This window comes from Girardinichthys multiradiatus, chromosome 12 (assembly GCF_021462225.1).
Source record: "Girardinichthys multiradiatus isolate DD_20200921_A chromosome 12, DD_fGirMul_XY1, whole genome shotgun sequence".
In the NCBI taxonomy this organism is placed as follows: Eukaryota; Metazoa; Chordata; class Actinopteri; order Cyprinodontiformes; family Goodeidae; genus Girardinichthys; species Girardinichthys multiradiatus.
This window is the reverse complement of record NC_061805.1, coordinates 34,650,790-34,674,738: the sequence shown is the minus strand read 5'-3', so window position 1 is coordinate 34,674,738 and position 23,949 is coordinate 34,650,790. Positions and strand designations below refer to the sequence as shown.

The 23,949-nt window shown below is 38.9% G+C and overlaps 2 protein-coding genes across 3 annotated transcripts in view; one reads left to right on the top strand and one right to left on the bottom strand.

The window, feature by feature from the left end:
- Positions 1–23,949, bottom strand: part of iqgap2 (IQ motif containing GTPase activating protein 2) — a 62,429-nt gene that overhangs the window by 15,929 nt on the left and 22,551 nt on the right. The window contains exons 3-19 of the mRNA XM_047380737.1: positions 22,680–22,836; positions 22,347–22,424; positions 19,861–19,937; positions 17,810–17,877; positions 14,560–14,673; positions 14,305–14,483; positions 13,298–13,385; positions 12,982–13,145; positions 10,003–10,090; positions 9,600–9,763; positions 9,302–9,462; positions 8,763–8,887; positions 8,420–8,583; positions 3,782–3,872; positions 3,200–3,367; positions 1,834–1,976; positions 1,542–1,712 (exon numbers count right to left, since the gene is read on the bottom strand). Coding sequence (XP_047236693.1) covers positions 1,542–1,712; positions 1,834–1,976; positions 3,200–3,367; positions 3,782–3,872; positions 8,420–8,583; positions 8,763–8,887; positions 9,302–9,462; positions 9,600–9,763; positions 10,003–10,090; positions 12,982–13,145; positions 13,298–13,385; positions 14,305–14,483; positions 14,560–14,673; positions 17,810–17,877; positions 19,861–19,937; positions 22,347–22,424; positions 22,680–22,836 — 2,200 coding nt within the window. The remainder of the gene's footprint in view (positions 1–1,541; positions 1,713–1,833; positions 1,977–3,199; positions 3,368–3,781; positions 3,873–8,419; positions 8,584–8,762; positions 8,888–9,301; positions 9,463–9,599; positions 9,764–10,002; positions 10,091–12,981; positions 13,146–13,297; positions 13,386–14,304; positions 14,484–14,559; positions 14,674–17,809; positions 17,878–19,860; positions 19,938–22,346; positions 22,425–22,679; positions 22,837–23,949) is intronic.
- f2rl2 (coagulation factor II (thrombin) receptor-like 2) lies at positions 5,206–7,922 on the top strand. 2 transcript variants are annotated; one of them, XM_047380741.1, is made up of 3 exons: positions 5,206–5,640; positions 6,197–6,912; positions 7,035–7,234. In XM_047380741.1, exons 1-3 carry the CDS (start codon positions 5,577–5,579, stop codon positions 7,083–7,085), a joined length of 831 nt encoding a protein of 276 aa, XP_047236697.1. In that variant the 5' UTR covers positions 5,206–5,576; the 3' UTR covers positions 7,086–7,234. The 2 variants fall into 2 exon arrangements, with proteins under 2 accessions (XP_047236697.1, XP_047236696.1); XM_047380740.1 differs by having other exon boundaries at positions 5,305–5,640; positions 6,197–7,922.

The following is a 23,949-nucleotide window of genomic DNA, read 5'->3' as shown; positions in this document are numbered from 1 at the left end:
TGAGCAAACAGTCCAACAGTTTCTCACTGTACAATTGCAAGTCCATAATATCATCAAAATATTCAGGGAATCAGGAGAATATCTGCGGCAAGACCGAAACAAACATTAAATGCCCACAACCTTTGACCCCTCAAGAGGCACTGCATTAAAATCTGACATCATTGTAACGGATATTACCGTATGGGCTCAGGAGTGCTTCAGAAAACCATTGTCAGTTAACACAGTTTGTCACTACATCTACAACTGCAAGTTAAAACATTACCATGCAAAGCCAAATATCAACACCACCCAGAAACGCCACCAGCTTATCTGGACCCGAGCTCATCTGAGATGGACTAACGTAAAGTGGAAAAGTTTGTTTTTGGAAATCATTGACGTCATGTTCCCAAATGCTTTTGGAGTGTTCTTAAACGGAAAGGTGATGTAACACGGTGGTAAACATGCCTCTGTTTCAGCTTTTTTGGAACGTGTTGCAAGATTTAAATTCAAAATGAATATTTGCAAAAAAGGCATTAAAGTTTATCAGTTTGAACATTATTCAACTGCATATAGGCTGAACAGGGTTTCCCAATTATTGTATTGTATTTTTATTCACAATTTACACAAGGTCTCAACTTCATTGGAAGTGGGATTATAGTTGGTGAATGGCATCACAGGGTAGGTTGGTGAAGTTGGATAGGCAGCAATAGGTCTTTTCAATAGCTGTGATACTGTGTATGTTGTTTTTTAATTATAAAAAAGCAAGCACATAATTTATCAAATGTATGTAAAATTAATAAAGTTATAAGTGGTGCAACAGCCCACAGCTGCATCAGGAATTAGGAGAGTTTACACTCATCACTGGTATGAATGATTCTTCAAAAAACGTTCTTTTTAAGGGTGGAATAATCATAAAACATATTTCAATGAATTATACAAAACAATAAGTACAATTCTGAATGGATATTTGACCACTCTTAAAAACCGAACTGGTAAAGTTGTTTTCAATTGGTTGTTTTCTTGGCACAGATGGTTCATAAATTCTCAAATAATTTTTAATCCAAACCCATTTGTGGAAGAGTGGTGAATTGTTCAGCCAGAATTATGCCAGAAACGTGTTGATGGCCACTAGAGTAGCCACTCATTGAGGGTCATTTAACCAGATATTAATAGGGGGTCCAGGTTTTTATCCGACGCTGGATGTATAATTTTGTGTAGATTAGAGAAAGTCTGCAACTAAACTTCTTGATTTTCAAATTCACTGACCATTGTTTGTCATATGATAATTCCACCCTGAAAAAAGACTGTTTAAGTATTTTTCTAAAAGGCAAAACAAATTGTTTGTAAACCTTTCACTGGCACTGTTATATAGTGGTTTTCTAGTATACCTGTGAACATAAAGCCCTCTACAGTACAATACAAACATAATTATGTATTTCTCTATTACATACTAAAAAGCACATAAGGGGAAATGCGGGCTTCATAATTTGTCCATGAACGCTGCAACATGTTAAATGATGAAAGCAAAAATGGCCGATGCTCTGCGTCCTCACATTTCATACCTGGAGTGCAATTACATGGGGTTCCTGTTGGTGTAGATACTCCATTCTCTGTGAATGCTTTCTTCTAAACAGGTAACCTCTGATCCTTGCCTGCAGCTGGGTGACGAAGGATTCATTTGCCAACCATAGCTGTTCCCTGTTGTATTCTGCAGTCACAGAGTTCACTACATTCTGACAGGAAGGACAAAGCCAAGCAATGATCACACTACTGAATCTTTGTAAACACAGGAATTTTATTTTCATGACTTGGTTCTGTAAGATCTTAATAAGTGCTACCATTATGGAGATGTACCTGGATCTCCTCTTTGCTGAGTTGGGCTCCTTTCTGTTCAAACCCTTCAGGCTCCTCCCAGGTGCCCTGCCCAGTCTCCAGATTGTAGAAGTAGTCGTAGCTGTCCTTGATGCTGTGTTTCACCCAAACACCATCACTGCTGCCTGGAAGGAAGAAAACAACCACGTATTTTACAAATACCAATGCTTCTGGATCGGTGTGGCCCATCGCGGCCCACCGTCTCCGAACCAATCAAAGGTCTGAAGAAACCAATGAGGACAATTAAAACATTCCTTATCTTGCTAATTTTATGAACATTTACCAGCATTAATATTGTAAAATTATTGAAATGATATGTTTCAGCTTTAGCTTTTTTTATATATAAACCTTTGTTTGCTTTTTGAGTTTTTTAAATTACTTTTTTTTATTTCTACATATTGAAAATATACAAATAGTTTCTACTTCATAAGCATGAACATTCATTTAACCTCTAAAGCCCGAGGGTGTATTTTTCAAAAAATGCATACGGCTATTCTCAACCTGTACATGCCTAAACTGTTCATCTTGGTATCAACTAACAGAAAGGTCCTGGAGGATGATGTGGATGTGAAAATTTGAGAGTAAATTATTCAGGGCCTGAGTAAATATGGTTTAAATGCACAAAAAATTAATTCTGCCAAACAAAAAATAGATACAAAACCTTCCATACAAAACCTCTTACTCTTGCTGTAGCCAATCTGGTGTCAACACAATAAGTAATTGAAAGGTTATACATGTTTAGACTTTTATGCATGGTGTTTGAGCGGTGGTCAATGGATATAAGAATGAAGTAAATACTTTTGTAGAGGAGTCTCAGATGAAGATCTGGACATACAAGTGTGTGTCAGTCTCAGAGTTAGTCAGCCACAAGCAGGTGTTTTTGTTACTGAAGAGGACAAGTCCCCTTGTAAGAGGACTAGAGGTTAATATAAATTTTAATGAAATATCAAATATGCAAATTACAAGCAGAGCCACTAACATCATTAGAATATCTTAACGCAGTATAAAATTCGATTTTAGTGATATAAGCATGAAAATTACACAAACTTCATTGTTTCACTGTATGTTTGGTGGTGTTTGGAAGCTCCTTTCAACCTGGATATTTTTTCCACCCACATTTTTGTGATCATGAAATAAAACATTGAGGTTTAGATCCACGTTCTTTGCCTCAAGTGACCCTTTTACCTGAACATACATGGACTGGATTTCTGGTTCAGTGTAGACATATTGCTTATTATTCAACAGAGATCACCTCTCTTGTAAGGATAAGTTAAACCTAGATAACTATACGACAGATAAATTAAACCTTCACTCGAGTTCATCTACTACATGATGTCTGAATATTTACCTTTACTAGCATTCATCGTTTGTCTGTGTGCCAGATCAGCCTGGTATGAGTCAGCACAGTCAGGATGAACCGCTCTTAGTCCTGCACTGGGGATCTGCAAAGCTTGCAAGGTGTTCTGGGAGTCCCCTTCTTCCACGGTCTTGTTAATATGAGCAACAGCTCCAGCCACTAAACGTTTATAAGAGCAATTGGATGTTGAGTGAGAATGTCAACAGAAATCCACATCAGGAAACATGGTTGGGGATATTAAATGGTAAAGCAAAACAGCATAAAGACAGTCACATCCCAAGAGTCATGAGCATAAAATCTTTTAAATGACAAATATTTAGTGAACATGTTAAAGATGTAAGATACTACATTTCATTCTGATGTAAAATTAACAAGCAGTAGCATAAGCAGCTGATTGCTCCATTCAAAAACTTCTGTAATGATTCAAAATAAACCCCCAAAAATATGTTTTATCAAAACCGAATTGAAACAGATGTAAATGTAAACACTCAGATGTGACCAACACACACAATTACCCAACAATTATTTCAGCTAGCTTAAATGTACAGGGGAGCTCAAATTGTTAGAGCGTACTTGTGAGGGCCTCTTCTTCGTCCTGATTGGCCGTTAGGATAGCTTCTTGGATTTGGTCCAGCCAGAGCACTGCAGATTCATCTCCAGAACTCTACAACCAGTAAAAAACTGAAAGGTCACTTCAATTATCAGAAAAAAAGAATCAAACTGCATATCAATCATGAAAGTTCACAAATGTACTGTCCTTGACCAGTGACCAGCTTGGTTGGAAACTCAAAAATCCAAACTTTTATATATTTTTTTTCCCCAGTCTGTGAACAAGCCATCTACAGTAGGCACCACCGTGACATTGTTACTAAAATAAAAAAGACAAGACATGCCTACGGTTCATTCAGAAAGCTAAAGAGGAAAAGAGTTCAAGACTTTCAGCAGAGAACAAGAAAGCTGTACGAAGTACAGCAAAGGTGCTCCGCTTTTTTCCATTTGAGCTTTTGACCCGTGCCTGCCATGTTTAATGGAAATGTCAGCAGCCTTTTTAAACTCTCACAGTTTAGGCAAGGGTCTACATTACCTAGGAAATACACAGAGACGCTGCCATGTTTGTATTGCTATCTGTGCTAATCGGAAATTTAAGATGTTGAAAGAGCTTAAAATGTTAATTCAGTAATTGGTTTTTGGTTTAAAATATTAGCAAAACTATTTCACATCAGCTGTATCACCTGTAAATCTCTTCTAATATTAATAATTTATGACTACCACTGCAGGGATGCTAGTAAAATATTCTCAATGCTGTTTTTACAGCTTATTTTATTATAGTTTTCAAATAGAAATGTGCTAAAAGTGTTATTAGCAGGTCAAAACATCACAAAAACAAGATATAAAATGATATAAATACAGTAGCCCAATGCACAGCACAGATTATATCTAACCGAATAATTTGCTGATATTACAGCAGCCACACTGTAACAAATCAGTCCAGAAGAAGGAAATCAGACAAGGGAAAACAAGAAAAATGAGTACTCGTACAGTCAAACTTCACAACAACTACAAACTCTGTTTACACAGCTTGATGGTTGTGTTTCCTTTCAGGCTAATTTTAGAGAGCCCTTTGGAGACTGAGGTTACCCCTTGACCACAGACTCCAGAGAACGGAAGTTACTGCTATAAAACACTGAGGCATTTAACAGGCATTTATCTGAATGTAACAAGCTCAACGTTACCATAAAAGCTGACAGATGGATCCGCTAATGATTAAATTCAATGTGTACATTTTTTTATTGTGTGTTCGATCTAATTTGATTGGACATTTTAAAATTCCTACAACATTTAAGTTGTGAGCAGTACAACGTGGAGGATACAAAAAGACATTATTTTTGAAAATACGTTCCAATGAAGTAAGATGCATATAGAGAATTACATACTTTTACTACCAAACAAGCAATAGTTTAAACAGTTTTAGCAGTGTTTTCATAAACAGAAACAACAATAAAAACAATCAAAAAACACAGTACAACTAATTTAAAACAACCAAAGCTCAATAGAATCTGTTGTTGATAGACCAGCACACAGCCCCTCCTCCCCACTGGGAGACAGAGGGAAGTTCCTGACGCAGGCAGAAGGGAATTCAGTTTTCAGGTCCGAGCAGGAAACTCACCCGCAGCACCGCACACAGATCATTATCTCACATTTACAAACCAAGAGCTAAGCTCGAGCAGACAACTATTGACTCCACCGTTTGAGCTACAGAGATGCAAAGGGGCAAATTTGTCCAGTGGAGAGCTGTTGAAGAGAACCACGATAAACAGGAGTGAAGAACAGGAGCATTTGGAAACGTAGGGATCAGTCTGGAAGGGATATGGCTAACCTTCTGAGAGGACTCCTATTTTGTTTAGTGGCGGCACAGACCAGTCAGCTCAATGGTAAGTTTGTTAAAATGTACTTTTACTGAAATGATAACAATGTTTTCAGAGGGTCAAAGTTACAGCTAAACCCAAAATTATTAACATTGCTGGCAGCTTTATTTTTTAAGTAATCGACATTAAATCATGTCTCTCCTGACTAGAGGTTATAATAAATGTTTTGGAGAGGGACCGGCCAGAGGCCCGACTTGAATCCGATGGAGAATTTGTGGAGGGAGCTGAAGATTAGGATGATGGCCAAGAGGGTTTCTGACCACATAGTCAATAAAGATTTTTCTGTTGATTAAGGATATTTATTATTTTTGTTATGTTCTTTAATAAAACGCAAATAAATGTCGTTTTTTTTACAAATCGATACTCCTTTTATGTGATTTTAGTATTTCAAGAAATGCTCATGACATTCCCCATCACAAATAAATGTCTTGGTTTGAATCATATTGGGCTTAACTGTACCTATCTATGCTTAAATATATATACCATAAACAGCATAGAAATTTAGAGTTCTTTCAGAGGTGCTTCAATCAAATTGAAATTTCATTTCATTTTTACTTTACAGAAAACAGAACAAAGATTGCTCCACCAAGAAGTTGGAAGGGTTCCTTGAATAAATATAATTACACAAACCAGCTGCCTGATCCTTTTGTTGTCGGCACCGATCCTCACCTGGATGTGGACCCTGAGGGTCCAGTGACAGCATATACCACAGGGGCCATCAGCAGTTGGTTCATCCCTTTATCATACATCCTAACTATCCTCGTGGGAATCCCCTCTAACACCTACATTCTGGCCTTCCTGAGAGTCAAACTCAGTTCAAAGATGTTATCCACAGTGGTCCTGAACCTGAACCTGGCCCTGTCGGACTTGCTGCTCGTGCTGTCTCTCGCTTTGCGCGTTCACTACCACCTAAATGCAAACAACTGGATATTTGGTGAAATCTCCTGCCGGCTTATTGCAGCTTTATTTTACGGGAACGTTTACTGCTCGGCTCAGACCATAGCATGCATCAGCGTGAAGCGCTACCTGGCTGTGGTCAAGCCGTTTTTGTACAGAAGGATGACTAAAACGAGCCTGGCAGTGTGGATGTGCCTGGTTGTGTGGTTTCTGTATGGAGCTGCTATTGTGCCTGAGCTCTTGGTCAGGCAGAGCTATTATATCACAAAGCTGGGGATCACTACGTGCCATGATGTGCTTCCACTAGAAGAACCCTCACATTCTCTGCTGGTGCCATACAGGCTCATGCTAGTTTTTCTGGGCTTCTTACTACCCTTCATGGTTTGTATTTACACCCACATCGCAGTGGTCTACCACCTGGAACAAAGCTCCTGTGACTGGAAACTGTTTATTAGAGCAAGCACTCTGGTTTTCATCATCTTCGTTGTGTGTTTTTTCCCCAGTGGCATCCTGCATGCTGCCCACTACATCCACCTGTGCTCCAGTGGGGATGACACACTGTATGGATACTATAGATTAGCAATTTGTCTCTGTTGTTTCCACAGTTGCCTGGATCCCTTCCTGTGCATGCTTCTTTCCATGACAGCAAACTCAGAGCTACAATTAATCTCCTTTAACAAGATACTACAGAGGCCCGCAGTTATAATATGACACTGGCCATTTCTACATAAAGGGGAAAAAAGAATATTTCCTTGAATACTGTTGTATAGAAGAGAGACCAGGCAACAAATCGAAAATCTTTGTGACTTAATCTGTAAAAGTTTATTTTGGACACTGTGGAAATTTAATGACAGGAGAAGAAGCATTAAAATCAAAACTGTCATAATATAAATACGAGCAAAAATCACAATGGTGGCGCGGCGCTGGTGGTGTAGGGTTTAGCGCAGGACCACATATAGAGGCTATAGTCCTCGAAGCGGCCGTCCCGTGTTCGAGTCCCGGACCCGGCGACCTTTGCCGAATGTCTCCCCCTCTCTTTGCCCTTCCTTCCTGTCTGCCTACTGTCAAAATTAAAGGCCTCTAGTGCCGAAAAAAAATTATTTGATAAAAAAAAAAAAAGAAAAATCACAATGGCGATAGGCAGCCTGGATGTAATTTGCACATTAATGCTATGCAAACAGTCAATAAATTAGAATTCTATTGAAAAGGTTATTTCAGTAACTCAACTCACCAAGTAAAACACAAATATATAGATTAATTTCACAAATGCTGTATTTAAGCCTTTATTTCTGGTAATTATGTTTATTTTCTGCTTAAAGCTAATGAAAACACAACATTTAAGTCTGGAATATTGCATGAGACCAATTTAAAATAAACACATAATAAAGAAATATTGGCTTATGGAAAATTATGTTTAATATCTACTTGAAGGTTGTTATTTTCAAAAGGTACTTTTAATCTGACAAAAGAGCCTCCTCAGGGTGCATATTCTAATTGAATATGACTGTATGTTTGTGCGGTTGGGTAAATTTCATTGCAGCCGGAGGGACAAAAACTACACACGTTTGTAACCAAGAGTCCTCGCATAATTCAGCATATTTGTCACAGTCGCTTCTTTTTCTAACATTGTTCGCCCTGAGCAAACATTACTTTAATTACTTCTAGTTTTAATTTTATGTCAAAATGTTTTTGCAAGTGGGTAAATAAGAAATGTGCATATCCATGAACCAACCAACCATATTATATTACATAATAAAGAGAAAACTGTTGTAAAACCAAACCAGGTGATTTAAGCTACACCAAACTATTTATCTCTTTGCACTTCAAGGACTTAAATGTATTTTTCTAAAAATCTCAAATATATTGATCAAAATGATTTTCACGCTACCTGGCAGAGACGTCGTTTGGTGTAATGCAGCACGTCATGGTAGTGCTGTGCTGTGGCTGGGTTGACCCCTGTCAGCTTGGCTGTAGGGAGGAGCAGGGCTGCAAGGGTCTGCTGAGGATCTCCTGAGTTGAGGGCCTCGTTGATCTCTGCAATAGCTATGATACCTGAAAGTGAAAGTTTAATTAAGTCTAGAATTTGATGTGTGTAGATTCTCTTTCTGAGACAGCTGGATTTAGACATGAATGCTTAAACTTTTTTAAAAACTGGGAGCTTATTATTAGCAAATGAAATAACTTGCTCTGCGTTGTGAATCAGAACCAAGTATCAATAAAAATGTCTTTACGTTCGTGCTCCTCTTGGACTTGAATGTTGACCATGTCGATGCATTTCTGAACATCGTTCCAAGTGAGAAACTCTTGGCTCTTGGAAAGAGTCTCAGCTCGCTCTTCAATAAGCATGTCAGCGTACCTAAGAAAAAGGGTTATGTAGGATTTCAAACAGGTTCCGTATTAAAAAAAGACTAATCCTGAACCGTTTTGGGAACCTTACAAGCTTCCTAAACATTTTTCATGACAGAACTCCCCATTTTTCCATAGTCAAAGTCCTAGATTTCTCAGTTCACTTTTAGCCAGTATTAATACATGACTTGTCAAGGGGTTTGTGGCAGATATATTTACACAGTGGTAAACTGTTGAACACAAAACCTGCAAAAACCAAAGAGATGTTCACATGGATGCATGGAACATTTAGACAGTAGGATGGAGAATACAGTCTGGAAATACAAATCTCTCTCCATATTATCTTTATAGACTTTACTGACATATTCCTGACACAATTATTTTCTCAGTAGTTTTATTCCCATCCTTCCTGCAGACATCATACCTGTTAAGGTTGTCTTGCTCTATATTTGTGAAGCCCAGAGGAGAGTCCGTTAGCTGCTCAATAACAGCCTGCGGGTCTTTAGTGTCCAGCACCTCATTCAGAACTGCTACAGCCGACAGCATCTCCACAGCTACGCTGAGCTCCTCATGACCCAGTGCAGACTATTAAACAATAAGTGATGAATCAGAAGCTGTAGCATATTAAAGAAAAACTGTGTATTTTATTTAAAAAATTGAAAAAAAGAATGTTTTAGCAGGTATATGTCCAAGGAGCTATAACCTTTAGCTTATAACCTTACCCGTCCTCCTTGTAACTGCAAACTGAACAGTTCAGCCTGATACAGGTTGGCAGCACTCTGGTAGACGATTGGCAGCTGTGCCTCGGGGTTCAGCAGCTCCTCCACCGTCTCCACAGCATTGCCCAGACGGATGGCTGTGTTGATCTGTGCGACTGCCTCAAGTTCTGCTCAGAAATTTAACCTTTTGTAACAATTTACTAACAGAAGGATCTGGAGCATCTCTTATACTATGAACATTAAATCTAACATAGAAATACAGAATGGGAAATATTTATCAGGAATTTTACTAAACCTTACTAGCAAATATTTTCTGTATTTAGCGAGCATTGAGACACCAAGTAGCAGATATCTGAGAGATTTTAAATTATCAATAGGTAATAAGGTGATAATAAACTGGACTTACTTCGTTTTTCTGCCTCAGCAAAGTCATTACAGGAGCTGACAATTCTGAGAATTTCTTCTTTGTCCAACACTACCGTCCTCCCTCCATCCTGTGGTCCAAACGTATGTTGGTAAGACAACAATAAAATCAATTATTCAGCTTTTTGAAACCAATGCAAGACTTCTCCTACACCTGGTCATTAGTTTTATCTAAATGTGTAATTAGTTAATATATGGTCATTTGAAGCGTTTAGTAAGGGCACCGGTTTTTGTTTTTTAAAGCAAATGTTAATTAATTTGTCCTCAAACATCTCAAAAGGTTTATTTTTTATGTACTTTGTATTTTGTGTATTAAGTGTTCTGTGGTGTCCTGCAAGAAGATATCTTCAGCTCCTTATGGTCCTGAGGTTAATGTAAAGCTCATCTAGCTCAGGCTCAGTGAATACCCTTTTGGTATATTGTGAAGTAAGAGGTTGGAGGTGGTACGCACCTTCTACCACCCACTCTTGCTGTAAGGTGTATGTAGCATAATCTCACAATAAAAACTGAGGAAAACCTAACCATTAATTTGACTACACCTTTTCAGTAAGGCATGAAATCCAATGTTAAAAAAATAATTGTTATAAACAAAAATCACTGATGATCCAATTATTTGTATTCCCACTGTTAATATCTTGTACATCCCTGTTTTGCCAATAGGAGAGGACTTAGTCTTCTATAAAACACTGCTCAAAAAAATAATGGGAACACTTAAACAACACAATATAACTCCAAGTAAATCAAACTTTTGTGAAATCAAACTGTCCACTTAGGAAGCAACACTGATTAACAATCAATTTCACAGCTGTTGTACAAATGAAATAGACAACAGGGGGAAATGTTTGGCGATTAGCAAGACACTCAATAAAGGAGTGGTTCTGCAGGTGGGGACCACAGACCACTTCTCAGTATCTATGCTTTCTGGCTGACGTTTTGGTCTCTTTTGAATGTTGGTGCTGCTTTCACACTCGTGGTAGCATGAGACGGACTCTACAACCCACACAAGTGGCTCAAGTAGTGCAGCTCATCCAGGATGGCACATCAATGTGAGCTGTGGCAAGAAGGTTTGCTGTGTCTGTCAGAGTAGTGTCCAGAGCCTGGAGGCGCAACCAGGAGACAGGCCAGTACACCAGGACACGTGGAGGAGGCGTAGGAGGGCAACAACCCAGCAGCAGGACCGCTACCTCCGCCTTTGTGGAAGGAGGAACAGGAGGAGCACTGCCAGAGCCCTGCAAAATGACCTCCAGCAGGCCACAAATGTGCATGTGTCTGCACAAATGGTTAGAAACCAACTCCACGAGGATGGTATGAGGGCCCGACGTCCACAAATGGGGGTTGTGCTCACAGCCCAACACCGTGCAGGACGCTTGGCATTTGCCAGAGAACACCAGGATTGGCAAATTGGTCACTGGCGCCCTGTGCTCTTCACAGATGAAAGCAGGTTCACACTGAGCACATGTGACAGATGTGACAGAGTCTGGAGACACCGTGGAGAACGATCTGCTGCCTGCAACATCCTTCAGCATGACCGGTTTTGGCAGTGGGTCAGTAATGAGGTGGGGCTGCATTTCTTTGGAGGGCCATACAGCCCTCCATGTGCTCGCCAGAGGTAGCCTGACTGCCATTAGGTACCGAGATGAGATCCTCAGACCCCTTGTGAGACCATATGCATTAATACATTTGATTTCCATTGATGATTTTTGTGTGATTTTGTTGTCAGCACATTCAACTTTGTGCAGAACAAAGTATCCGATGAGAATATTTCATTCATTCAGATCTAGGATGTTATTTGAGTGTTCCCTTTATTTTTTTTGAGCAGTGTATTTTACCAGGCTGGAGTATAGAGAGACAGAACTTTGAGCATTCCTCCTCCTCTTTATAAACACCGTTATCAAACAATCTCTGTAGATCATACACAGTCCTGAATCGTCCCTGATGCTCTCTCATCTCACCCCACAGGTTGTCTGTTATGATTCAGGTCCAGGGACTAAAATGACCATGGATAAATTTTGAATTTTTGTCTGACAAACCATTTCTGTGATTAAATGTTCACAGTCTTATGTTTTCAGGTAGAGCCCACCAGATTTTATTTCAAAACTTCCTGGCATTTTGACGAGTTCATAATGCCGTGCCCTTCAACAAAGTTCTCAGGAAGCGAAACCGTCCTGCAGCATCACAGGTCTTCCACCATACAAAACAGTTATGAGACACTTTTTCAAATATTCATCCTTTGTTTCACACCAAAACCACTTATAGTATTTGTTGTAGAAAAGCTCAATCTCTGTACATTTACACTTATTATTGAAACTGAATATTTTTAGTTTCTAATGCTTCTAATAGCAATGGAAAAATAAACATGGTTCATTATCCAGCCAAGTGGCCAGTAGCTAAAAGAAATTGGCCTCTGTGTCTAAGTAATTCATTAATAATTAAAAAGGTTTTAAAAATTCTGACTGACCCAAAGTAGAGTGTAATCTATAAAAATGTGGTTATTATATTTAATTTAAACTAAAAGGGGTACCAGTAATTGTGCTGCTGGTGCTTTTGTTAAGAACATTTCTTAACACAGGATACTATTTTCCTCAATGAAGAAAACTTCATTTTCACTGTGATATTATGCTTCTGGAATAAAGTATTTATTCTAAGGCTTTTTTCACATTTTACCCAAGACTAGAAGATTTTTCCCATGTTTGCATATCAGCAGTGATCGTAAAAATGTGCCATTTTCCCAAATGATCACAACACTGTATCTTTATCGGCCAAGTTATTCTACTCAGGATCATTGCTGACAACTTCTATCAATCAGCCAAAACATGAAAATCAATGATTAACACTGATAAGTTAATTTAATCAAAAACTAAAAGAAAATAAATAAATAAAACAAATATATTCTAAATAAAATATCAGGTTCTCTGACTTTGGAAACTACAAACGTGATCATTTGACCCCAAAGTTACTATACCTTTGATTTTTGCTGGGCGTAGGCTGTAAAATGTTCCAGGTACAAGCAACTGTTTGCCTCCTGGACACCCAGCAGGGAAAGGGCTTCAAGTCTAAGTGCAGCCAACAAGGCGGCTTCATCTTGGACCACCACTGCCTGATTCACTTTCCGTACTGCTGCCTGGGCTGGAGACAACACACAGTGATGCGCAACTTACTTTTATTTTAAAAAATGGATAATTTAAAGGAAGAAAAACTAGAAATAGCTGGAGTAACTTCTCCATGCAGAAAGGAATGTTTGGGGAAAAAAAGTAATGAGCATGTGAGCACATCCTTACTGTTGACACGATCAATGCAGCTCTGGATTTCCTGTTGAGTTAATAACTCCTCATAAACATCTCTTTCTTCTGTAGCAACTGACAATCGCTAACAGACAGAAAATAAACACATATATTAATGAACATCTATTATACAGTTGTTTCATGAAGCATAGTTCGTGTGTAGTTGCAGTGGCTTACACATTTCACATATCACATTTGAAGTCATGTGAAGAAAATGGAAAGTTCCTGTTTGTACAGTATTTGTAGAGGGAGTGGGAGGAGAGACGGTGGGCAGAGTGGAGGTCTAAAGTCCGGTAAATACAGCTGACACTGCAGTGACTGGAATGTGGTGGCAGAGGATGTGGAGTGAAACCTACATTTGCTAAATCTACATTATCTGTCAGAAACCTTCATTAAAAGCACTAAGTTGGTCAAAGGCAGTGAATATTATCTAGTTTTTAATTGTGTGGTTTTGTGGCTTTAATCAAGGGTAAAATATCTTCTAGTGGTCCACAGACCTGGGTTACTGATTATTAGACAAGTAGGGTCACTGGCGTCTAGTCCATGCAAAGTGGACAAGGAGGTCAAGCTGCTAATAAGAAAACCATTTTTACTCAATTTTCAGATGGATCCACTTTACCTAACTGTAATCAGTTACACAAAGCATAAACTGACATTTGCCTTATGAGGGAAATATTTAAAACATTAGCACGTTTAAACTAGTCAGCAGGGAAATTGTTTCTTATATTAATGCCAACCTTAGTCATGCACCATAATCACACACAAAGCAAAAAAATCATGTCTGTTTCTACTGGTAAAGCCCTCTGACAAGCCTGTTAGTTTAGGTTTCCTCCTAAACTTTCACATATGTACAGTTTAGTTACATTTAAGGTCAACCTTAACTTGTTAATGACAGCAATGTCATACTGAAACAAGAAAGCTACAGAAATACAGCTTCTGTCTTCTGCAGCAAGACCTAAAATTCTAAGAAATAATGCAAAGAGCTAAAAGTTTAGCCTTCTCACCCTTCCTGAGGACTGATCCCGCTTCCGAGTCTTAGCCTGCTTCAGTGTATCCTGGTAGTCTTGAGCCAGGACTTCCTGGGTATTCCTCAGCATTGCATTAGGATTTTTCAACACTCCCATTGTCACAGATGCCTGGCCTCTCTCAACTGCCTCATTGATGGCAATCACTGCAGCATGTACTACAACACAAGTGTATTTAAACGGGTTAGCGTTGGCCAAATAGACAATTTATTATGGATAAACATTACCACTCACGAGCAGCTTCATCCCCAGAGAGCTCATTGGCCAGGATACCTCCAATCTTACTGAAAGCTGGCATCTGAATACCATACTTGTCCAGTTCACTTCTCATGTTACTGATCTCCTCCTCTGGAAGACAGAAAGTTGGGCTAAAATGTAAAGAGTGAAAAAGTAAAGGCTGCAATATATTACATGAATGGTTTTACAGTGTTACTGAGGGACTGATTGAGGGGAAAAATGTAACACTAGAAAGTAGGCATCATAGCTAAAATTGTTTTATTGAACTACAAGACACTTTCAACAGCCACTTTATTAAGTACAAATTGCTAGTACCAGGTTGAAACCTTCACTGTCTTTAGATCTGCCTTCATTATTTGTGGCATATACAGGTCCTTCTCAAAATATTAGCATATTGTGATAAAGTTCATTATTTTCCATAATGTCATGATGAAAATTTAATATTCATATATTTTAGATTCATTGCACATTAACTGAAATATTTCAGGTCTTTTATTGTCTTAATACGGATGATTTTGGCATACAGCTCATGAAAACCCAAAATTCCTATCTCACAAAATTAGCATATTTCATCCGACCAATAAAAGAAAAGTGTTTTTAATACAAAAAACATCAACCTTCAAATAATCATGTACAGTTATGCACTCAATACTTGGTCAGGAATCCTTTTGCAGAAATGACTGCTTCAATGCGGCGTGGCATGGAGGCAATCAGCCTGTGGCACTGCTGAGGTCTTATGGAGGCCCAGGATGCTTCGATAGCGGCCTTTAGCTCATCCAGAGTGTTGGGTCTTGAGTCTCTCAACGTTCTCTTCACAATATCCCACAGATTCTCTATGGGGTTCAGGTCAGGAGAGTTGGCAGGCCAATTGAGCACAGTGATACCATGGTCAGTAAACCATTTACCAGTGGTTTTGGCACTGTGAGCAGGTGCCAGGTCGTGCTGAAAAATGAAATCTTCATCTCCATAAAGCTTTTCAGCAGATGGAAGCATGAAGTGCTCCAAAATCTCCTGATAGCTAGCTGCATTGACCCTGCCCTTGATAAAACACAGTGGACCAGCAGCTGACACGGCACCCAGACCATCACTGACTGTGGGTACTTGACACTGGACTTCTGGCATTTTGGCATTTCCTTCTCCCCAGTCTTCCTCCAGACTCTGGCATCTTGATTTCCGAATGACATGCAGAATTTGCTTTCATCCGAAAAAAGTACTTTGGACCACTGAGCAACAGTCCAGTGCTGCTTCTCTGTAGCCCAGGTCAGGCGCTTCTGCCGCTGTTTCTGGTTCAAAAGTGGCTTGACCTGGGGAATGCGGCACCTTTAGCCCATTTCCTGCACACGCCTGTGCACGGTGGCTCTGGATGTTTCTACTCCACACTCAGTCCACTGCTTCCGCAGGTCCCCCAAGGTCTGGAATCGGCCCTTCTCCACAATCTTCCTCAGGGTCCGGTCACCTCTTCTCGTTGTGCAACGTTTTCTGCCACACTTTTTCCTTCCCACAGACTTCCCACTGAGGTGCCTTGATACAGCACTCTGGGAACAGCCTATTCGTTCAGAAATTTCTTTCTGTGTCTTACCCTCTTGCTTGAGAGTGTCAATAGTGGCCTTCTGGACAGCAGTCAGGTCGGCAGTCTTACCCATGATTGGGGTTTTGAGTGATGAACCAGAATGGGAGTTTTAAAGGCCTCAGGAATCTTTTGCAGGTGTTTAGAGTTAACTCGTTGATTCAGATGATTAGGTTCATAGCTCGTTTAGAGACCCTTTTAATGATATGCTAATTTTGTGAGATAGGAATTTTGGGTTTTCATGAGCTGTATGCCAAAATCATCCGTATTAAGACAATAAAAGACCTGAAATATTTCAGTTAGTGTGCAATGAATCTAAAATATATGAATGTTAAATTTTCATCATTACATTATGGAAAATAATGAACTTTATCACAATATGCTAATATTTTGAGAAGGACCTGTAGATCCAACAAGCTATCAGAAACATTCCTCAGATTGTGGTTTGCATTGCATCACCCAGTCGGCTGCACATCTATCCCAATCTCTTGTTCCAACAATACCAAATGTGCTCTATTGGACTGAGGTCTGGTGGCTGTGGAGCCCACAGTGAACTCATTGTGATCTTCAAAGAAACCAGTTTGAGATGATTTGAGTTTTGTGACGTGGTGCATTATTCTGCAAGAAGAAGGATATACAATGGTCATAAAAGGCTGGACATGGTCAGCAACAATACTCAGGCAGGCTGTGGCATTTAAATGGTGCTCACCTGTACTAAGTGGCCCAGATATGACCCGCACCGTTACACCACAACCAGCAGTCTGAATTACCAATACAAGTCAGGATGGATCCATGCTTTCATGTTGTTCAAGCAACTTCTGACCATACCATCTGAGAATTTTTGCTAATTTCAGCATCAGTTCCTGTTCGTGGCCGACATGAGTGGCACCCAGTGTGATCTTCTGCAACTGTAGCCCATCTGCTTCCAGGTTAAAATTCAAAGATTATATTCTGAATACAGTGGTTATAATGAGTGGTTGCTAGGCTTAAACGTTCCCTTCTGTCATTTCAAACCATTCTCCTCTCCCCTCTGAGATCAACTACGTATTTTCCTCCACACAAGAGCCACTCGCTAGATATTTACTGCTTTTTGGACCAGTTTTTGTGTGAAATTCCCAGTAGATCAGCAGTTTCTGCAATAGTCAAATCAGCCCGCCCGGCACCAACCGCCGTGCCACTTTTAAAGCAACTTAGATCCCCTTTCTTCCCCATTCTGATGATCGCTTTGAACTTGAGCAAGATGCTTAAATACATGGAGGGGCTACCACTGGCGGACTCACTTGTGGTAACAAGCAGTTGATCAGTTATCCTTAATAATGTGGCTGGTAACTGTTTGCTGCACATAAGCAAGACAAACACTTAAAAAACAGATGTGCCAAGAGTTTCAACAGGGTATGATTAATTTCCAGAAGACGGAACAGAGACTGTTTTTTGACAGTGACAAGCTGTTTAAATATACCCGCCCAAAAATAAGCATGCTTGAAAGAAACCATGATTTACATTTCTTTAAATAACTTCCTGAATGAGGAAAATTATATCTAAAAGTTAACTGTCATGACAAGTATGTATCCACATTAATATGTAAAAGACCCCAAGGGTAGTAAGAGGTCATAAAGACTTGTTTTTACATTTTATGCGACTTTTTTGCCTTTAACAGGGGTTGATTTCCAAAGCGCTTACCTGTAAAGTCGACTTTCCCCAGCAGGTCCTGGATCTGTGGTGCAATCCCCAGCTTGTACAAGTACAGGCTGAGACAAATCATAACAGGCATTTAGGGTTAGAAGCAATCAGGGGGTTTTTAACAAAAGATAAGATTGACACAAAAAAGGGAAACAAGACATGTTTATTTTTCTCTCATGCTTTTTGCTACTGAGGCCCACCCATCTCACACCACTGGAGGGTAGCATTGGCTCATATTACAAAGTGCACTACCTGACGACATCTAGCAGACTCGCTACAAAGCCAAGACAACATGCAGGTGAATGGAAAGTCCATTAAACTTTCATCTTCTCTCGGGTACTTGATAAGTGGTGATAAATTATAGATAATCATGGAGGTTTGGCATCAGGACAACTCTAAACATTGGAGTTGTAGGTCAGTAGCTCATAGCTGTCCTGCCATTTGATCACATGGTGGGTGTGGAAGTAAACATACACTGCACTCTGTCCTTGGGACACAGGGGGCTTCAAACGCCCATTTAAAATTTGCTTATACAAAGGGTAGTGTTTAGACACACAGGCAGCTGATTTCGGCTCAGATATTGATAGTAACAGCTGACTCAGGGTAACGAAGGCGGCTCCAACGCATGCAGCAGTGGTTAGAAACAATTACCTGACTTGGCTTGGAGCGACTACCTCTCTCCAGACAATTAATAACTATTGTTTATTTGAATTTCTTCCATTTTCCATTACTACCAGGGGCAGAGTTTCAAAACGCATGTTTCCTAGGTGAAATTACGTTTCAGTTCGGTTTTTAAGCATAGTCCACATATGGAAATCCTACTGCTCTGCTTTGTCTCACTGCCTTGTGGGACTTAGTTGGACTTGCAGGAAGGAAGTGCACGTGTGTGAATACGGAGGGAAGGAAACCAACTCTCCCAGGACCTGTACAAAACACTACAACACAGAAAACAATCCAAGTGGCTCACAAAACCACCCCCTAAATCAGATTTTTGACGAGCACATGGGCAAGAGACAAAAATGGGTCCATCTTCACAACTGAAAAGTAAGTGCCCCACAGAAAGATAAATTTACAGACAACAGTAGAGCATCAATTTAAACCCTAAATATGAAATAAAAACAGCAGCTGTTCTACAGCTTCCATAAATCATTAAGGTCTGCAGGTTTTTATTCAGAAAGAATAAAATGATTTAATATTAATATTTAACAGTGTTTACCTTAAACAAAAATCACCAGGTTATGAAACAGGATAAAGTGACAGAAAACTGCATTACCAACGGCTCCTATTTATATATGGTGTCAGATATGAATGAAACCCATTTGCCACAAACTAAAAGGTCTGTTGGACAGAAGTTCTCCCAGTGCCTCATCAGAGCAGAAATACAGTTTTTTAGTTTCTTTTTCATATCCCTTCACAGCAGCATTTCTGCTTTTGAAATAAAAACATATAGGTCCAAAAGGTGTTTCACGGTGTTGACAGATTAACTTCTTTTGTCCTTCTCCGATGCAAGTATCAGTTTGGGGTCCCGATGCAGACATTTTTCTGAGAAAAGGTATCTCCTGATCTCTGACCCCATCAGACTGACCCCATCAACAGTACAGACTGATCCTTGTGTTTACACACCCCCACTAAGCCAGTTTTTGGAAGTTTTTTCTCAATTGGTGGGCTCTACTTGCAAAACAGTATAATAGATCAGACTTTTATTTTCTGTCACTGCGTTTTCAAGCATAAGCATTAAATTGATTTTATCTTGGCATTGGAAAATGCCTTTTCTTAAATTGCATGGATCGGTATTGGGATGGTAAATTCTCTTAATAACATCTCTGACTTATATTTTTTGCCCTTACAACAGGGTAAAGGTAACATAACATCATTTAGACTCACAGTCACAGCCAAGTGGAAAAAAGGAGTGGAAAAAATTTACCACTTTTTATTTTAATCTCCTTAGTAGTTTATTTATTTTTCCTGGATGTAAAAACATAGAAATGCATGGAAAGCAAAGAGAAGAAAAAAACAACAACAGCTACATTTTGGATCAGTTTCAGTCTTACCTTAGTGCATGTATGCAGTAAACCACCTTGGGCATGTTTTTGCGATCATACACATCTGTGGTTTCTGGATAAAATATCTGAAATTCAAACCATAATAGGTATTATTCACTAATCTGCTGCAGCAGGGGAACAACTCCGCTAAAAAAAAACTAACAGTTTTCAAGAACCTAAATCAACTACTCTTTAAATAATGTTAAAAATATACATAAATAATAATAATTAAAAACAAAAAGCTTTAGGAGGCATTTTATTACAGCTTCTTTGAAAACCAAATTATTTACAGCAACTGTTTTTTTCTAGTATGTTTTGCTTTTGTCTTCCAAAGTAGGAGAGTTTTCTCCATTTTTATCAAGTTTTCCAACTTTAAAATGTTTGAAAATGCATGAAGGCAATCCACGATATTCAGAGGACAACTAATTTCCTCAAGACCCTAAAACGTATCTTAATCTCATGACACAATGGTAAATCTCATAATGATGCAATAATGTCCTTATTACTGCTCTATAGATGATGCCACCCTCTTATAATTTCATTAGCAAAATAAAGTGTCAGATTCAAAAAAGGCACTACAGTAACTTAAATAAGCACATTTTTATATATTTTATTGCGCAGGTAATTTAATGTTTTAGCTTGAATCAATTAATCCAGAACTAACAGAGAAAGTTTGCAACCATGTCTAATGATCCATTTAGTGGTCTTTAATATAATTTAAAGAGCACAAAACTACAGAGAAACCATAGAAAGCAACAGAGAAACTGCAGAGAAATGACGAAAGATGTAATTTAATAAAACTTGGCTCTTCCAGTGTGAAATAGAAACAAAAAGTATAACTTTTATCCAACATGATCATCTAAATGATCAGATATTTTTCCATCACATACGGGATTGTGTCAAAAATGATTCTGCAGGGATTCATTTGGGGTAAAATGTGAAAAAAAACAACTTGAGACAGATACATATACTATTGATATCCCTTCAAACAATTTGGAAAACCTTCGATAGTTATGATTTCAGTTAGGATTTTTAGGACTTAGGTGAATTCACAATTTCTAAGCTCAATGCACAGCTGTGAGTGTATATTAGTTGTTGTCTTGCAGAAAGATGGTCCTGGGCCCTATATATATATATATATATATATATATATATATATATATATATATATATATATATATATATATATATACTCCACAAACATTATAACCCCTTAAACTGACCACAGAGTCCAGACCTTAGTCTTCATCCTTAATAAACCTTGACAGAAACATTTACCTCTGAACACATCTTCCTGTCGTGGCAGTGAATAAGTCTAATAAAACACTGGCCTGTGACCTGTGTACTGTCACTAAAGCACTCCAACAATATATTAGTCACTGACTTCTTTACTGAGCACACAGTATTTGTAACAGTTAAGGGCAAAACGTAGCTGGGTGTATTCGACTCCACGGTCGTAAGGGCGGAGTCCGCGCCGCTCACGATACACCCGACTATCTTCTGCCCTTTAATTCTCAGTTTATGGGTTTCTATTAGTTTCTCCTAATACATGCAAGCACTAAGGTCAATTCACACAAAAAAATCAAATGAAATAACAATTATAAATAAAATCTAGTGCATAGAAGGACCCACTTAGCTCTTAACATTTGACCATTACTTCTTGCACACAAATGGACTTCGAAAGGTCTTCACTACTATAGTATTGTCAGTTATCATACTACAGCACTGCACTTGTGTATTAAATGACAACATCCATCCTCTTCACAGAGAGCGTCAGCTCCAGCCCTCTGGACGGAGATTCCTAGTCCCGAAATGTAGGACAAGATGCCAGCTTTGTTCCTACTGCTGTAAATAAAACGCCCGAGCTGGGATGCGACAGTCACTAATAATGGACTGCAACTGGATTTTAAATGGATTTCAATTGTAATGGATTTAATTTTTTATTTAGCTTTAGTATTTATTGAAAATCATGTTTTATTTGTTCCTTTAATCATATATGCCAGTGTCTCTTCACATTTCTTTGTTATTTTGTTCTAGTTTTATTCCCTACATATCTGACTCTTTATTAAGTTCTATTGATAATTAAGCCTTACTACTTGTTCTCTTCCTCAGTGTCATTTGATTTGTGGAGTCTTGAGCATTTTGAGTACAGCTATATTTTATGGTTCTGGTTTTGTTAAAATGTTTTTCTCTTCCTGTGTGTGCGTGTGCATTTTGAACCACTGCAAAGCAAATCTACCTACAGGTACAAATAAAGTAACCTTGAACTGTTCTTGTGTCCCAGGTTATTCATATTAAATATAGATTAGGTATTGTTATATATATAGTAACATCTGAAAATAGCTGGTAAGCCTTTATATTGCATTGGTTAAACAATGTTACGGATGTCTCCAACCGAGCACTCGTTTTGGTCAGCATAAAAGCAGACTCGCATGGATCTGTATGACTGCCTATGTTCACGAAAACATTTGCTAAAAAAGGGATTGGCTTCTTACCTTAGGAAGGCCCACTGACTCCATGGCCCTGAGCCACTGCACTGTGTTGTCGGTGTGTCTAAAATGCAGCCCTTTGCTCTGAGGACAAACACAGAAATATACAGAAATATAATAACCTGTTAGATGAATTCTTACACTATTTTATACTTAATGTGCAAGTACAAAATCTTTTTTGTTTAAGTTTTCAGAAAAACTGCGTGTTTCAGTTTGGCCAAATCAGGCCCTTCCAGGTTTTTGTTCATAAATGCCAGGAAGTGAAAAGGCATTCTGAAACCATGAGTTAATTTATAATCTAATTAGATGTAGCAGATTACCTGAAGGAGAAAAATGTACCTTGTACCGAGCCTGATCTCTGTCATAGATCTTTTTTGCAGACACCAGTTCAGGAGCAAAAAAATGAGCAAGTTTTCCAAGATAAACACCGTTCCTAAGTCCCTCCTCCAGTTCGGTGGTGGGGGGCAAAACCTCCTCTAAGCAGGCCTCCATCCACCTGCAGAGAAAAACAGAGGCTTTTCAGTACAATCTTCTCCACCCTAAGCAACTAATGTGTAAACCTGCTATTGAAATAAATCAGTGTAAATTCTGATCAAGCCTGCTAATGTGAAAAAATACCTCATGAAAGAATTCCTTCACAGCATAGTAAAACTCTAGTTTATTTAGGCAATATAAATACAGCATTTTGATAAAGTATTTACACGTCTTGAATATTTTCTCATTTCAAAGCCACTAACATGAGTGTATTTTCTTATTGAATGTGACAGGCTGCAACAAAGTACAGCGGAATGGATGAAAAAGGTATTTTAATATAGGTGTAAATGCAGTTGTTCAGTGAAGGTCTCAGAGGATTGCTAGAGAACATTAGTGGCATCTCATGGAGAGCTGTTCAACCATCTGCAGAAAACTTAAAGAGTACAACTCCAAACCGACCACCCAGACTGACAGGTCGAATAAGGGGAGCATCAAGAGGCCTATGATATCTTTGGAGGAGCTGCAGAAATCTTTCATGCAGTTTGCCATAAGCCTTGTAGGGGACCCAACAAAAACATGGAAGAAGGCGCTCCGCCAGATGAGACTAAAATTGGACTTTCTGGGCTATATGAAAACCCCTATGAGTGACAGAAAACTAACACTGCACATTGCTCTGAACACCTTCCCAATCAGGAAACATGACGGTAGCAGCATCAGGCTGTCCCAGCGGGAACAAAAAAGCTGGTCAGAGTTGATGGGAAGATGGACGACGACCCTAAACATATAACTAAAGCTACAATTAAATGTTTAATATCAAAGCACATTCATGTTGTTGAATGGCCTAGTCAAAGAATCCGAGGCTCTACTCAAGAAATTGCTGTCTGAAGATGATCTCCATCTAGAGACCATCATACTGAGCTGGAGCCATTGTGCAAAGAATAATGGGACAAAGTTTCAGTCTCCTGAAGTGCAGATCTCATTTAGACCTGCCCCAAAAGGCTTGCAGCTGTAATTGCAAAGAAAGGTGGTTTTGCACATATTGACACATCAGTTACATTTTACAGATTATTTTTAGAGTAATTTTGAAAACCCTTATTAATTCTCCTTTCTCTTCACAATGACACACTAGTTTGTG

Bases quoted from the DNA above. Each gene is read 5' to 3' on its own strand.
- f2rl2 (XM_047380740.1), top strand. From the start codon at position 5,577: ATGGCTAACCTTCTGAGAGGACTCCTATTTTGTTTAGTGGCGGCACAG. The intron at 5,641-6,196 runs GTAAGTTTGTTA...TTTACTTTACAG, and splicing joins ACAGACCAGTCAGCTCAATG to AAAACAGAACAAAGATTGCT.